The sequence below is a fragment of the Opisthorchis viverrini genome (assembly GCF_000715545.1).
Source record: "Opisthorchis viverrini unplaced genomic scaffold opera_v5_141, whole genome shotgun sequence".
Taxonomy (NCBI): domain Eukaryota; kingdom Metazoa; phylum Platyhelminthes; class Trematoda; order Opisthorchiida; family Opisthorchiidae; genus Opisthorchis; species Opisthorchis viverrini.
In genome coordinates this window covers 752056-769933 of record NW_008751798.1, presented here as the reverse complement: position 1 = coordinate 769933, position 17878 = coordinate 752056, and the positions used below count along the sequence as shown (strand labels likewise).

The 17878-nt window shown below is 44.4% G+C and overlaps 1 protein-coding gene across 1 annotated transcript in view; it reads right to left on the bottom strand.

Moving 5' to 3' along the window:
* Positions 1-17878, bottom strand: part of T265_06677 (hypothetical protein) — a gene marked incomplete at both ends in the record, with an annotated part of 56445 nt that overhangs the window by 12257 nt on the left and 26310 nt on the right. Inside the window, one exon of the mRNA XM_009172002.1 lies at positions 9679-9965. Coding sequence (XP_009170266.1) covers positions 9679-9965 — 287 coding nt within the window. The remainder of the gene's footprint in view (positions 1-9678; positions 9966-17878) is intronic.

Genomic DNA, 17878 nt, shown 5'->3' with positions numbered 1-17878 from the left:
ATTTAGTACTAAGCAGCTCGTTGACAGAGTTATAGTCATCCACGATGTGTTAAAACCAAACATGAAAAGCAAATAGAAATAGGACGTTTTTCTTCTTGCCTGCGTATGCATTCAGGCGTGACATGACTAATGGCCACATTATAGTAGAACAATCATTCTGTCGACGGAAAAATCAATCTGAAAGGTTGCTAGCCCAATCGGACGAAATTTATTGGTCGATGCCAGGGTACCAATGTTACAACCTCCACGCAATGCAGAGTGAGAACAGGTCAAAGGGAGGAAACCACTGAAAATAGAAGGCGTTTGGATAACCAGTCAGATCAGAGGAAGGCAGACCACAACACAACACAGATCAAACACAGATGACAGCACACTTCAAAAGCCGTCCGACCACGTTAAGAGGCCAGTATCTTCATTTGACGACGAAACATTTGTCAGTTAGCTGCCAAGCTTAGTGAACCGATCAACAGCTGCCTGATAAAAAACTAGTGGAATAGCCCCGCTGGGGTAACAGAAGGATCCAGAGTCAAGCGGGCTTAGTGTACCATGAAAATAACCATACCATGACTCATGCACATGACTGAAGTAGGTAACTGGGATTGTGGTTACAACCAAGCCGTAAGCCATAGGAAGAAGGCTGAGGAATTTGGGACAACGTACGACTGAGTAGTGCCTACACTCAAGTGGCCCTGTAAAAGACCGAGCTGAAGAGGGTTGCTTGGGGTTGGATGGGAAAAATGTGGCTAGGGTCGATCAGGCCTTAAAATGGTGCTTTTACAGATACTGGTGGCAGTGGGAACCTGGAAGCAGAAAAGTTGTGATCTGAAGACGTGGGGCCCGCCGGAAAGGAATTGGAGATAAGGACGATACACGTCTATTCGGTTCAGTACATTTTCTTCTCCGTAAGCCATGCTGGTTTGGACCGCTAAGGCGCCTGGATACACAGGCGTCTGTATACCTCAGAAACGCTCCACATTGTATCTTTAAGAACGAATTTAAGCAGGAGGGGATATGACATAGAATTTACCTATACTGGTATTGTCTCGTGTAAAGGCCGGGCAATATACATGGAGAGATTACCGACTGCCAACGGTGCAGGGCAAGAGAACCGAACCCGTCTTGCAGTCGTTATTTGGGTCAGAATTTCACCGTCATCAGGGACAGCAACATCAATGTTGACCTTGGTGCTTCACTGCCGTACAGCCACAAGATTTATATAATTATAATTATATATATATAATTATATAATTATAAGCCTCAGAATGAAAATGAGAGAAAGTATAGGTAAGGAAGAGGGCTTTGCGCTTACCCACCGCAAACATTCTGATGTGCTCCTCCAACCAAGAGCCCAATCAGACAATCTCAAATCAAACGGACGCCATTGACATCGAATGGCTGTCATTTCTTGCAAGGTATCCAGGTGCAGGAGGACATTCTGATGTGCTCACACCTCCAAGAGCCCAATCAGACAATCTCAAATCAAACGGACGCTATTGACATCGAATGGCTGTCATTTCTTGCAAGGTATCCAGTCAAGTGCAGGAGGGTCCGATTTTGAAAAGCTGACCGCATCAATAACATCTAAACACTTCGCAATCCCTTTCCCACCATTTTTCCACACACACTGGGTTTTGCGTCAGTCTGAAGGAGGCACGGAGGACAACACTTTTCCGAGTAGTCGGTGTCTCAGCAGGCGTAAAACATGGCCGGGCCATCGTAGTTGATGGTGCCGGATATTCTCCACGATTGAAGATCCTGTTGCACAGCCAAATAACCGTTTTCTAATTACCAATTTACTTCCATTATGCCATCCAAAAGCAGAAACGTCTATCAGGCATCCGTGGTCACGAATCTAAAGACGCCTCATTTAATCTTTTAGCACAGGCCAGTTCTCACGGCCATACAACAACACAGTCTTTACCGTAGCCTGGCACAAGCGACCCTTGAGACCCAGTGATATGTCTTTTTGACGCCTCAAGTGACGCAAATTAGCAAAGATAATTCGGGCCCTTGGGATTCTTGCACTGACGTCATCAGCCACATTTCCATCAGAGCAAATATAACTACCAAGGTATGTAAAATTCTCCACAATCCCCGATGGTTTTCTTTGAATTTTAAGGGTTATTTTCAGAGACTGTGCGTTCAAAGGCATGAGTTTGCATTTTGGAGTGCTAGGTGCGCCTCCGAAGGATGGTATCACGGTGATCAGTTTGTTCAACAAAGCTTGTTCTTCGCACTGATCTTCAAAGATGAGGACGATATAGTCTATGTACTCCAGATAAAAAAGTTTCTAACCAGCAGTAATTTGACCACCGGGGTTCTGAAGACTCATCGACGACAAGGTTAAACAAGAAAGGAACTAGGGGAAATCCATGTCGGATACCGCCATTTTAGAGAAGCCTCTAGAAAATTCACCATACATTCCTCCAAACCCAGAAGTACCTGAGTAGAGGGAACGGACTACGTCAACATACGCTGTTGACCAAATATAACCATGAGCACTAACTGATAGACACTCATGAACGGGTCAGAACGATGCAAGGTCAAACAACACGCTGGCATTTTCATGAAAGAAACTACTCAAGAGGCTGCTGCAAACTCTTTGACAGCCCACGACCGGTTTTGCCCTTATTGGGGTTCATCAGATAGGCGCAGTCCCCGAGTTTCCGTCAACCTTATGTTCTACTTGAACCCGAATTGCACTGTTTTCGGGAAATACACTCATTTTCAAATCAATTTGGTTTTCACGAGAGACTCAGCTGAATCTCTCGTTTATGAAACTGAAACATGAGGCAGCCTGTGTGCAGCACATTCAGCTGTAGAATATCGTAAACGAGAAATTCAGTTTAGTCTTTCGTGAAAATCAAACTGATTTGCGAATGAGTGTATTTCTTGAAAACGCTGGCACATTCAATTAAGTAGTTTACCAGCTCACCAGAGTTCCAGAGTGAAAGTCGAACATCAAAATATTTTTCGGACAGAATTCATCCCCGTCGACAGGACCAGGTATATGGACGAACTGGAAATGCTAAGCGTTATCCAAACCGATGTATCCTACGTTTAAAAAACTGAACTGAACTGGACCGAAGTTTATGGCCCTTATCTTGATGTGTGCATCCGGGACCAAACGTTTCCTGGGATTGAATGGAACTATCTCAGTTTAAGCGTAATTTACAACGTGGCTCATTTGAGCTGACTCCCCTCATTACTACAGTGTCCTTCTAAAGATGATGTGTCAAAAAGTCACTGAAACGACGCGTGCTTGCATGTCCATTTCTTTATGTGTGTGTGAGAATACGACCGAAAATCAACCACCGTGGTGAAATCGATCTGTGTGCAAATCCGCACTCCAAATATGTTTCTATCGTCTTTGATAGTATGTGAGTTGTCTGCCTTCAATAGGTAGATCACATGACCTGGACGGTGAAAAACGGCAAATTGCGTTTTATGCACCTTTGGGTGAAGTTGAGTTACTTGTTACGGTTGTGTTTTCTAGAGGGTGAATGAAAGCTTGGTTGTATCACGATAACCGATAACGATAAAGGGCTAAAGCTTCGACACGCCGAAAAACATATCCCAGTGCAGTTCCGTTCTTCAGCTCACAAACCGTGCAATAAGGTGTGGTGTTTCTAGACTTTACCTGTCCCTTTCATCGAGGAGAAGAAGGGTAAGGGAAGGAAAGGCACACGTTGGAGGCTAGGACCTGAAGTCAAATGACTTTTTTTTCAGTATGTGAGAGCTACAAAATGAAGGGACTAGCTTTGATGCAAGATCCCCATTGACTGTGTGATACATCCATATGTGTCAGGGTCAGTAACCTCTGGTTTGTCTCGTCCCACAGTCCCCACCTGAGGAGGCGTCAGTTACTCAACGGGCTAGCAAGAAGTTCCGTGTTTCTTTGCCAATTCATTACTGGGTTGTCTCCATTCGATTCGAGACAGAAGATGGCAAAGGATGCCAATAAAGCAAACGGTCCTCTGTCATATGTAGTACATGGCCTAACCAGAGTAACCTGTGGATGGTGACCAGCTCACCTATCGCGGGAGACTGAACATTTTCAAAACCACATGGCGTATCTCAGTTTAACCAATTTGATGTCCCCACTAGACCCAACCAATGCTTCCGAGGCACCTACTGTCAAACACAGACAGCCTTTGGAATTCCTCCACTCGCAACAATCCATAAAGCAGGACAGATCGGCCAACGGCATTGTACGCTCTGTCTGAGACAGTCAAGCTGACGTCACGTCGGCGCCACAAGTGTCCGAGGGTAGAGACCTCCACCTTCCAAAGCTAGGATCCTGGCTTCTTTTAACATCCTCCAATCGCCATCCAAATCACCAATGTTTCAGTCGAGTTATGGAAGCCTCTCACTTAACTGAACTCCGTACTGTTGAGCTACACAGGCGATTTGCGGATGATGAACTGAACACCTTTACATTAATCGACGTGTCCCCGAGAGGAAAAGGGGAGCGAATAGATACGGGTGCCTGCATCTTGCCGTGATCGGAGTTCAATGGTGCACTCCAAAATCAGTGACAATCCATTATCGGAGCTCCCCACTGGTATCTGATTTCCACATGGTTCAAGCGATTCAACATTTGGCTAGCGTATGATGGACTCCAAATTTTGCGGTATGAATGAGTGTGTTGAATGTTTATGCTGGCTAGAAGCAAATTGTGTTCAGCGACTAAAGAGCAACCGAGGAAGTCGCTCCCTATAACTTACGCAGTAAGCGTCAGTCCCGAACTGGCCACAAAAGACGTAGTCGGTCAACCTGCCAGGATCACAATATTTGTATTTCTTGTTGGCCAAAGCAACTGTTACTAACCTCGACAGAAGCCGTCTTTCTCTCCTCAGAGATGCAGTCTACTGGAGCGTATACTGAAACAAACAAAGACCCTTTGTCACTTTGAGGGCCATTGATCTTGGTTGAACCATCCAGCTTAACAGCGAAAAGACAACGGTTTACGGGAATCCAGTCCAGTAAAATGCATTCAGACTTGTGTATAAGCACGACTTCCACGGCGTAGATACCAGCAGACACTCGCCAGGATCACCAGACGCCAGAAAATTGCGAGACAACTGGGTTTTCCTCGAGTGGTCTGAGGTGTATGACCGAACTGTGGTTTTTTGTGCATTGTGGAGAAGTAATACACATTCATCAAAAGAGCGAAAGGGCTCTGAGCAATAGCGATCAGCAGTCTAATTAGCTGCAGATTTCGGACGTGAAATCTGCAATGTGGGACAGATCCCTTGAATTTAACAAATGTTCAGCTCGTCTAAACGCAACACACTACTCAGAGGGTTGCTGCTTTCTCTCTGACAGCTCATGGCCGCATTCGTCCTTCTTGCTACTCACCAAGTAGGCGCAGTCTCCAAGTTTCCTCAACCTTATGCAGCTCATGGCCGCATTCGTCCTTCTTGCTACTCACCAAGTAGGCGCAGTCTCCAAGTTTCCTTCAACCTTATGTTTTACTTGAAACCATATTGTTTACTCCCGGAAAACCTCAGTAGATACCTAGAATAATCCGGAAAATGGACACGGATACCTTGTCAATTCATCCTTTTTCGACGAAAGAGAAGCACAAGGGTGCATTGTTTTTATCAAGACCTTACAAAAATTAGAGAAACCTGAATGAACTAAACAAGGCCGTTCGGACACTGTCCGTCAAATTCCGCCACCCTTTTAAAAAGGAGAGTGAGTTATTAAATGAAAGCTGTTCTTACAACCCCATATCACGGGACACTCGGCGGAAGAACCAAAACGTTCCCAAGTATGAGACGTCTCTTTTCTATTGGTTACTTTATTTTACGTCTCACTATCGAATGTCAACAAAGGTATCCATCGTAATTTCGAGTGACATAATAAGGTGCAGTAGTATTATAACAATTCATTGCTCCATTTCCTACAATAGAGCGAATAAGTTTGCTTCATTCACTTATGCCTGTTTTTTACGCTTTGGCTGCTTTATTCTTCATATCAGGCAATATTTCTGTCACGTATTCATATTGTATTGCATTACTTCATCTGCCCCTCAACACAAATTTGGTGCACAGACGTCCAAACAATTGGCCCAGTTCCGTTAGTATCACATAAGTCACCGGTCAAGGGCTGCAGATAAATCAATTCAGTTCAGTTCATCAGCTATAAACCGTGGGCAGCTAAATAAACGAAAGTATTGATTTACACTAACTTATTTTCTCGATGAATACTCATTAGCCCTACTGGAAAACCACTGACGATACCGGTTGCAACACGCTACCAGTCTCACGATTAAGTCAGTGGTTGGTGTGGCAGTGACATACCTCACTGATGTCATTTCACCTCAGACCAAGTTGGAGAGAGCTCTATCAACCAAAAGAAAAGTTTTCTGTCCAAAATAATGCACATGAGTAAGGAAAGCATATGAAAGAAAGAAAGAAAGAGTTCGGATGTAGCACCCTTCCGGTGCCTAGCTGCCATGCCTTCCGAAGGAAGCACGAGGGATGGGATACTGCCAGGTTGCCCAAGCCTAGACAGGGGAAGTCGAGTGGCGGAGGTCGGACTCGAACCACGGACCTTCCGGTCAGTAAATTCACGCTCTAACCACTTGGGCCGTCTCGCCTCCAAGCATATGAAAACTTTAGGTAAAATGTAAAATATGAAATATAGATTATCAAGATAAAAGCCGTGGTCTTAGATTACTTAATAAAAAGGTACTATCACCAAGTTACCTGGATGAGTAAGAAGTAACCGACTTGCGGAATGTTGTATTACGATCGAGGGACAACTTGAATTACAACCGAATTTAGAAACTAATATGTCATTAGATAACAAGAGTGGAGTCAGTCTTTAGCATTAGGCGGGATTCTCAAAGAAACACCGCTGCACTTTTGACCATAAAGTTCACAGGTATACCCTTGGGAGTTCCACGTCTATCATAGACCGTGAAATGAGGCAAAACTATTTCCCACCCATTCATGGGATTGCGACACGGGAACGGTAAATTCACTGTTGCAGGACACACGAAGTGACAAAAAATGAAGTCCATGATATTCGAGAAATACACTCATTTGCAAATAAATTTGGTTTTCACGAGAGACTCAACTGAATGTCTCGTTTATGATATTCTACGACTGAATGTGCTGCACACAGGCCGCCTCATGTTTCAGTTGGCACGATATTCTGGAAGTCGTAGAATATTTTCCTAAGGGAAACTACTCAGAAGGTCTGTCGAAGAGTTTTCAACAACCTTGTGAGTAGCTTCCTTCATGAAGTTCATGATAATTTCAGCACCCTGAGATTCAGAAACTAAAGTGCCTATCTCTGAATGGTGGTGAAAGTGGATTCACCGTCAGAGGACCACCTGAGATAAGGTGAGATGGCCCACGTTCCCCACGGCGGAAGGTTTCGGAATATAAGGAGGAAAGGTGTCCACTGTAAAGATAGCTATGCTTTCTTTTAACGAGAAAGAATCCTAGTTCCTGACAATTCAGGACATAAAGTGACAAAGGACATTCCTGAGACTATTCCACGACTACTTTAAATCCAGCCTGTAGATTCATTTTAGACCCCGGAGTTCCGCACACAAAGCCGAGTAACATATCGCTAGTACAGTTGTACCTGATGAAAAACCATAGATTTGTGTGCTATTAACACAAAAAATGAAAACGGATAGATGTGGAAATGTGGTCCCTATCACTTGGAAATTGGGTCCCGACCAACCTATTCACTACCACTTTTATCTCGTCATCATCATCATCATCATCATCATCACCATTATCCTCATCATCATCATCAACAACAACATCATCATCATCATCGACAGCATAACATCAGTGTTCAACACCGATGATTCACTGCCGTACAACCATGATTTATTTGAAAGCCTTATTGTAAAGAAAAGAGTAAAGGTGGACTGGGAAGGGACTTAGTGCTAGCATACCTCAATCATTCCGAGGTGCCTACACCACCAGACATTCACTCAAGTAATCTGGATAGAAACTGACAACAAGAACGCCACTGACATCGGTCTTGTAGTGTCCCAAATCAGGCACAGTAAGGATCACGCGGTCCCCAGCCTGGAATGCGAATAGCACCGACAGCGCCCAAGCGCCTTGTGATTTCTTTCACACTCCTCTGCCAGGTCATGGATTGGCCACCTCTCTGTTTACGCCACTCTGAGTTGGGTATGGAAAACAGCACTCTCTTCGGCAAACGATAGTTCGGCATACGTAACACATTTTCCAACCAACGCAGCTTCTGGTGCTGGACACATTCTTCGATGGAAGTACCCGTTACACCACCAACAACGCGCTTTCTAACCGCCTCACTACTTTCATAAAGAATTTCTGTACTTGCTGCCAGACTAGTTGTAAAATCGGGAAATGCGACTCATTGCCTTGTTATTGAAGCCAAGTGGAGATGACAGTTAAGCGGTAGCATCCAAATTCAAACGATTCCTTTGGTGGATAAACAAACGAGTCATCAGGCAACAGGCTGGTCGATCTCCCGCTTTCAGCTTTAAGAATGCAGTTTTGTGAGCTCTGGATAAAGACTTTGATGGAACGCTATCGCCATTCTTTCCACTCTTCAACAGTGTACATCTTTCCAGCAATGTGACACTGGTTGAACAATGCAGTTGCCGTTCTGTTAGTATTAGCGAACAGTTGAGCTAACGTGGGTTTAATGGGCCGATTTTACAAAGCGTCACTCGCAAGAGAGAAACAAGTGGTGGTGTATCAGTTACCTGTGACTAAGCGGTGAGATGGTTCAGGTGACTGTCGGAGAGGCAAGCACCACTGCCATACACCAGCTTCAAGACGGCATTTTTTGTTGCCTAGTAGCATTTGAACGTATAGTTCACCCATTAGGTGGACGTTTCTTGTTGTCTAACTTCTTTTCTGGTTATCTTTTTCTTGCATCTTTCGGATTCGTCACGATAAACTGTGACCAAAATCTATAAACTGCGACTACAAAAGTGCACATTACAAACCCAACACACGCACATTATTGCACATAAACGCACACGTTGTATTTCGCTTCGGCTGATGTCTGTCGAATCAAAAGGCCTCAAGGTGACTACCCGACAACACCGACTTGATATACAATGTATCTGTTTACAGTACAGGTGGTGTTCGGCCGGTGGTGTCTCTTCGAAGTATATTAAGGGACGAGATGTCTCAGTGGTTAGAGCGCAAATTTACTGCCCAGAAGGTCGGTAGTTCGAACCCAACCTCTGACTCTCGACTTCCCTTGTCTAGGCTTGGACAACTTGGCAGTATCCAAGCTTTGGTACTTCCTTCGTGTGGCATGGCAGCTAGGCACCGAAAGGGTGCACAGCTGAGCAATTTTGATTCTTTTAATATGACGCCAGCTAGCTGACACCCACAGCTCATTGACCCATATCTCTGCCAAAGTCCAGGCTAATTACAGCGGTAAGGGTTTTACTGTTCTCTTGTTAATTGCCAAACAAAAATATGATGAGGGCTGAGCTAATCAGTTATCTTCCCAGATTTTATCCGTGAACATCGCGATTCAATTATGAAAACTGGTTGGGCTCATCTATGTGTCAGACAGCAAACTTAACGAAGTCCGAAGAGCTTGGATTCTGTCTGTATCTAATTATCCAAAATTATTTGAAAAATGTTCAAAATTCCAATCTCATTGACATCAGTCAAATTATCAACTGCGTACCGATAACTCTTCCGTCGTTCATTCGCACCAGCACCACTGGTATCCACAGTTGTGGCATTCATCGGATTCCCAGCTGCCAAGTAGCCCCGCATCTCCTCTTGTAACTTGTATTGCTGCACGCGTGCGATTCCCATCACGGCCGACAGGTAGTGAAAACGTGACTCCTCGATCTTTCCTGCTTCACGCGCTGCGCGAACATCCTGTTCCAATCGAACGGTTTGAGTCTCACGGCCAGCAGCGAGTGCATCGTAGGCTGCTTTTTTCTCCTGGTGCACTTGACTTAGCTCCTAAAAGAGTGCATTAATAAGCGGTTGGTCAAGCTGGTTTAACGGAGTGGGGATTAAACCGTCCGAACAGACAAGTTTAGTGTTGCGAAATTATTGATATATTGATGCACTCGCACTTACAATGTGGAAACATCATTGTTTTTCGGGCGGACCAAAGCATAGTTAGAAAGCTGTAAGAATGGCGAAACGACTTCCTTGAGCCATTCTTCGATGTGTAATATTCATGCGTTCCACCATAAAATACTGGTAACCCTCACCCTGAGGCTTTCAGTAGCAAACCCAGTCAGCCTCTCATGGATCAGGTGGAGACGGATTCAGTTTGTATATGGCTTGCTTCCGTCGACTGAATATCGTTTCGGGAGTATAATATAAAAAATCCGGAATAGAAATGCAATATTATTGATTATTCCAGCCATTGAGAGGAGGCATAATGTTATGAGCCTACAAAGGCAGATTTTCAGTCAGTCTTTCATGTTGTCATCAACTGCTTAAAATGGAGCATTCACAGGTATGCACCGCAAAACAGCTATACGACGCCAATCTGCTAGGCATTGATAATGCCACTCCTGTCTAATGGAGAAACGTTTGCAACCAAATTGCCAATTTCAGTGAACAGAACGACAGCCAAACCTTAGTGCGAGTTTGAGCAGCATTGTGATTGCTGTTGTTAGACAATCTGACCTAACTAGTGTTCAGCAATGAAGCTTGGTGTAAGACCATAATCAAACAAGGGTATCTTTATGGATGAAATATACTACTCATAAACGAGAGATTTAGCTGAGTTCCAGGCAATTCTCCCATCAAAACCAAATTGCTATGCAGGTGAGCATATAAGCCAAAATAGGGTGTATTTTTTCCTAATCACTATAGGGTCATACATGAAATTAATGACATACTGAATGAATACGTTACCAATATTAGGTTACGCAAGAGTTCTTCAGTGTGGCGAACCACTCTTTAGGTCCAGAAAAGCGCATTTACTTAAAGGTATCATCTGAACCTAGATAAGTGAGTCTTGAAACCACCATGTGTTTTTTGTTTTAAAACCACGATTTGTACCTGAAGTTGACCAAGAACTTATGCATTCGCCACCTTTCGTTGGTTCGCTTTCCTAATGCATAAAAAGTGTTACGTCCTTCTGGACAGAAGTCAATATTAATGTAATGGTGAGATTATCCTGCCCTCTTTTGATGGGCTGTACAAATGCAGTGGACTGCGTTTAATTTTCTTGTTTTTGAATTGTTTCGAATGTGCAGAACTCGGTCCTCTTTACGTAGTGAGGTAACAGAAGAAACCGTAATGCTATTGTATGCTGGCCTTTTCGCTCATACCTGATGGTTCTTCTCTTTTATGCTAGAGAATCTTGCTAATTCAGAGCAGTCTCACTGCGAGACTTTGGGTAACTTTCCTACCTTCATGATGACTGTTAACAGGAGCTTTTTATATGGGCTCAAGCAAAAAAATCGAGGATTTCGAAAACCGCTTCATTCTTGGCGTTCTTCCCTAGATAATGGATGGAATGAAGGAATGAATGATTCCCAATGAGGATGAATCATCCTTATTGGGAATAATGAGCAGTGCGCATCTCAAGAAACTCCGCAGAGTCTCGAACCCGCGACTTCCTGGCTAGTAGTTTGAACACTTAACCGTTCGGCCACGAGTGGCTGATCAGCAGTGTGAGTAACTCGCACTCAGGTAGGATATGGCGCTGTTCATCCTTCAATCACGGGATCCACATCAGGCGGCCGAACGGTTAAGTGTTCAGCCTACTAGCCGGGAGGTCGCAAGTTCGAGACTCTTCGGAGTTTTGTGAGATGTGCACTGCTGATGATTTCCACTGAGGATGAAACAAGTGCACAGAGCTTCTCGGCTTTTCAGCATAGATTGGCTTCACTTACATGACGAAATCACTCTTTAAATCTACCGTCTGCCTTAGTGCGATAAAGTATACTGCATGTATCGATCGGCATGACTGCCGAAGCACTATGCCGTACAACATAACTCTATGGCCTATTTGTTCTGTATACCAACGCTCTGGTGTGTCAGTAGAAAGTGTGACATTTCGACATTCACAAAGATACACAAAGTGAAAATCAGTTTTGAACTTTTAGTTGCGCTGACGTGTCGCTGTTTAGAATGGTGTAAATAAGCCTTGCGATTGTGGTCAACAAACAATAAAACCAGAGATTGTCCGTTTGCTGGTTAGGCTAAATATTTCAAAAGGAAAGAGAACCTAAGACGCACCTCTGAAAGGTGGATTATTCTATGACTCTAGCTATAGTGTGGCCATTTTTAATCATTTTACCATTAAGTGTTCCAAGCTGTTAACACTATGCTCACTGGAACATTTGCAATCCTATTCTTACCAAAGTGGACTTCAAACGCAAGTGCCCACCAAGCGACAAAAAACAGAATGTGAAAGATGGCGAAATTCGCTCGTTTGCATGCAAATTTGGTTTTCACGAGAGACCCAACTCAATCTGCCGTTTACGATGTCCTTCTTCAACTGAATGTGCTTCACCAGGCCGCGTCATGTTTCAGTTGGCACAACACGCCACAATTACAGTGCGTTGTACGGAGGTAACACACTGCCTATGAGGTTGCTGAAAACTCTTCGACAACCCACGGCAGGTTTCGCCCTTGTTGAAGCTCATCAGATAGGCTTAGTCCCCTATTTTTCGTCAAGCTTATGTTCTGTTTGGACCCAAATTGTACAAAATTAGTGAAATACACTCACTTTGCATACCCCATTTGGTAGAAATAGACCAGTTTTGTCAGAAATGTGAACTTTGTCAAATGATGTTGTATCTCTTCATCCTGCCCGCGTCGCCAAAGGACGTCAGAAATGCAGCACCGCATAGTTTACAGCTAAGACCCAATCGAAAACGGAAACGACTAAACTGGCTCCAAGTTAACCCGAAGAAGAAGAAAAGAAAATACGACCAGGTTCACACAGCCCGAAAACAGTTGCAAATTGAAAGGGGAGGTAATATGGCTGCGCATCAACCTACTGCGCAGCGGAACAATCATGTGAAACAGAGCCGTGCGATTATGCCCCACGTCTGAATCACGTCAGATTTCATCATGTGCCAGAGAAAGGTCAAAAAGGGACACAGAAAGTTCACGCCAACTCCATAGCCAAGCGCACAGACGGTCATCTATGATCAACGGAGACAAAGGAACAACCGCCCGAGAACCGGTGTGGGCGTGCAGGAGACACTGGTTGGTTGACAGTGAATCGACCATCAAATACGGTGACAAGTGAATCATATATTCAAGAGGTTGTAATTGCCTTAAGACAGTTCCTTCTGGTCGTTTTCTTGCCCAGTAGCGTCAGGGCAGGTGAAGAGATACAACAACGAGGAACCCGACTGAATTTCTCGTTTACAAAGTTAAAGAACATCATAAACGAGAGATTCAGCTGGGTAGTAGTCTCTAAGATTTAGCTACTTGGCAGTATCTCAGCCCTCACGCCCCTCTGTGGAGGCATGGCAACTAGGAACGGAGTGCTACAGGTGAGCGGTTATTATAGTATTATTACTAGATGAAGTAACCTCATTACCTTTGTACTGAAGAAACGGCTCGAGGTAGTCATCCCGTAGTTGAAAGCAGTTCATATCGATTGTTCAACCTGGGAAACGATTGTACGATTATTCCTCTGACACTACCAAATCTCAAGGTCATGCGTCAAGCAGCGTGCGACAGCGCAATTGAGAGTTACGAAGACGGGTACGACGCACAAACAGAAACCTAGAACACACCACGAAATGCGGGAATAAAGACTAGTAATTCCAATGCTTTATGCAGGGAAATTTTTCTTCTTGGATCGATAATATGTCAGTGATATTTTTAACCCATCGAACCATTTAGTCAATCGTACAATACAGGATGTTTTTTTCCTTAAAATACTGGTAACTGATCTTCACTGTATATAGGATCCATGCGTATCCATAATGTGACTTAGTCCTTTCGTTTAAATGTTTGGTTTTGAATTTATCTTGAGAGGAATTTCCAGTCCAGTAGTACTCCATATTAGATGTAGTATTTTTCATAGACAAATTATATTGTTCTAAAATTACCTGTCAGCTACCATACCAACAGAGCATCGTATTCATAACGGAGCCACCCAGCCTTCCCACCTCAGAGGTAGACGAAAGCAACGAAGTCGTTTGAAGCTACATGTGGCGAGATTCCAGGTTGGGTATGTGCAAAATGTGATATCAAACAAAATACTGAGCTGATACGAATGAAGTCGGGGGAAACGACAGTGTACATGATAAGACGAAGCGTTCTAACAAAACAGGACGACATACTGTCTAAACGCAACGCACCACCCATCAGATTGCTGAAAATTCTCTGGCAGCCCACTACGGGTTTTGCTCTTCTTGGGGCTCATCAGGTTCATCATCAGGGGTTCATCTCCAGGTTTCTTCAACCTCATGTTCCACCAGAGCCCTAATTGGACAGATTTCAGTAAATACACTCATCTGCGTACGAATTCGGTTTTGATGGGAAATTCAGCTGAATCTCTCGCGGGATCTCAAAGTGTTTTCAGGAACCTTATGAGTAATGTGTTGCGTTCAGGTGATTTAATGCAAGATCTCAAATGTCATGCCAAATGAAACCCGGTACAACCTGATGCCTCATATTCTGTTAAAGCGGATTATCAAAAAGGAGAGATTAGCTGGATTTAGGTAACTCTTCTGTCAAAACCAAGTACCTGTGTAACTGGGAGAATCCGTCGATGAACTTGGGGGACGTAGCGATAACATGCAGTTCAGTCTCAGCCGGTTCGAAAACCGTGACAAACAGTCAGGATCTATCAGGAAGGTCAGATTCCTGAATGTAACCTCAGAACGCCCGAAACCTACTGTTCCACCAAAATCTCAACAAGGAAGCCGGCCAGTCAATCATCCAATCAATTTAGCGAAAGTTGATGAGTGTTCATGCACACCACAGAAGCACGACCGAATGTGATCAGCATTCAGGCATTTCATAGAGGCACGATCGATGTTGATGGGTGTTCATTAACGCCTATCAAACAGACTGGATCAAAGTCAGAAAGTCCCCCTTAAACAGCGTGGGGCCTTTTAACTTTTGCTCTCGCACTCACACGCACTCACGCTCTCGCACGCGCTTGTTCGGAATATAGCTGTTGTGTTCCCTTCTTTGAGTCACGTTTTCCGGCAACTAAGCACAGGAGCGGGTCAGCAGCAGATACCACAGATTGACGAATTAGCAGACATAACAGGACCTATCATCGCCATCATCATAATCGACAGCACGACATCGGTGTTCAACACTCATGCTTCGCGGCCATACATCCCTGATGGCCGGAAAGAATGAAATTGTGCGGGGAAAGGACTCGGTGCTGGCCTCTCACAATCATTCTGAAGTGCAAATGCCTGAAGACACTCATTCAGGTAATTTGGATAGAAACTGACAACAACAACAACAACAACAACAACGCCATTCACATAGGTTAGCAACCACATCTCCGACCAGGCGCAATGAGGATAACGTGGTCCCTATCCTGGAAGGCGGCAGCACCCAAACGTTTCGTAATCTCTTTCATACCCCTCTGCCAAGTCAAGGGTTGGCCACCTCTCTGCTTTTTGACAAAATTAACGGTTGAGATCTGTGCTCTATTCTAGCTGGCATAGGTTCTCCAGTTTCTTCTGTGGGTCTCGGCATTAGGAATTTCGGCTTGCTCTGCTTTGCGCCGACCTTCATGGTGAAAGAGTTTCGGATGCTCCAAATTAACTTCCTAGAATCACATGATACCCACCAAAGAGCCAGCCCCAGCCCCAAATAATCCACATTTGTATCAAATGCTGATGGTGGGGATCATTAACTACTCAACTCTGCTTCATGAAACCCAGTCTGAATTCTGGACGTACACATATCAATTGCTACGTTACCTGACCGTTTTAGGTTAACGCAAGATGCGCACACGTCGCGTAGTCACTGGGGATCTCACGGTTTCCAAAAAAATCAACATACCAAAGTCTTTTCCAGTACATCTTCCAGGTGGCCAACTTTCTGAAGTTGGTCAGCATCTGAGGGATATCTTCAAAGTCACACAACGCCCAAACGCATGGGTTAGAAATTAAATAGCTGGCTTTATTCAGGCTTTAGATTCCTGATAAAACTGGGTCTTTTCTGGAGGTATATAGACAGACTGTTTCTCGTCAGGACCACAACGCAGTTCAGTGTTTAAAAAAAGGTCAAGTAAAATTAAACGTATGTGCAAATTCGGTAACTTTGTGGGCCCGGAGGTCCAAAGAAATGAAAAACGTCAAAAATACTGAAAATGTTGATAGTCTTTCTCATTTTATTTGTAAAGCGGCTCCTGCACATTATCTTACCATCCAAACTATCAAGGATCCAAACAACTCGTTCAGATCCAATAGGGAAAACTACTGTAGCGAATGCATCTCCCAGGCCACTCTTCACCTACCTTCCAGACTGCCAGTCTGTGGAAGAAAGGCGGACTCTGGGTGTAGAATCTAAACGTAAATATATCCATCTACTCAAGTGTCAGTGAAGTCCTAGTCTCGAAGGCACAACTCAGCTTTCAGTTCAAAGACGGCAGCTTAATCCTCACTGAGGGCCCGCTTGCTTGCGAACGTCTATTTTCGGTGTATCCATCGGACCAGCAAAATGGGTTGAATTAATAATAGTTTTAACCGGTAGGTGTGATATATCATCATCATCATCATCATCATCATCATCAAAAGCATGATATCAGGGTTCAACACTAATGCTTCACTGCCGTACAACCATGATTTATTTGAAAGCCTTATTGTAAAGAAAACAGTAAAGGTGGACGGGGAAGGGACTTAGTGCTAGCATACCTCAATCATTCCGAGGTGCCTACACCACCAGACATTCACTCAAGTAATCTGGATAGAAACTGACAACAAGAACGCCACTGACATCGGTCTTGTAGTGTCCCAAATCAGGCACAGTAAGGATCACGCGGTCCCCAGCCTGGAATGCGAATAGCACCGACAGCGCCCAAGCGCCTTGTGATTTCTTTCACACTCCTCTGCCAGGTCATGGATTGGCCACCTCTCTGTTTACGCCACTCTGAGTTGGGTATGGAAAACAGCACTCTCTTCGGCAAACGACAGTTCGGCATACGTAACACATGTTCCAACCAACGCAGCTTCTGGTGCTGGACACATTCTTCGATGGAAGTACCCGTTACACCACCAACAACGCGCTTTCTAATTGCCTCGTTGCGGATTCGCCGACACCAATCCACATGAGGTATGGTTCTGAGACAATGATTGTCGAACACCTGAAGACTTCTCAGTTCCGCTGCTCAAATAGGCCAAGTCTGACAGCCATACAACAAAACAGCCCGTACTGTAGGTTGGTACACACGTCCCTTGAGATTCCTGGATAAACCATTCTGACGCCATAAGTGTCTCTCATAGCAAACGCGGCCTGAGTCTTGCAGATTCGTGTATTCGCCTCATCTGTCACACTGGAATCAGAACTTAGTTAACTTCCAAGATACGCATAACGCTCCACAACTTCCAGTATCCCGCCCTGGATTGCAAGTGGTGTGTTCAGTGACTGCACGTCCACGAGCATGACTTTACACTTTGTAGGTGCAAAGTGCATACCAAAGGATACCAAAGGATGACTGTGGTCAGTTCATCCAAAAAACACATGAGAACGATGTCGTCTTCATATTCCAGATCGACATGGTTTTCTTCACAGGCTATTTTAACACCAGGGTTTTGGAATCCCTCCAGCGTTCGTCTCATTATTTCATAAGTGTGGTACACAAATACGCCAGTCTACTGACTAACGAAGTGACAAAAATGTTGGCTTCATTTTGTCACCGTCCTCTTACACCGGCATTTGGAGCCTCGACCGATTGTAAACTGGCAAGGAAA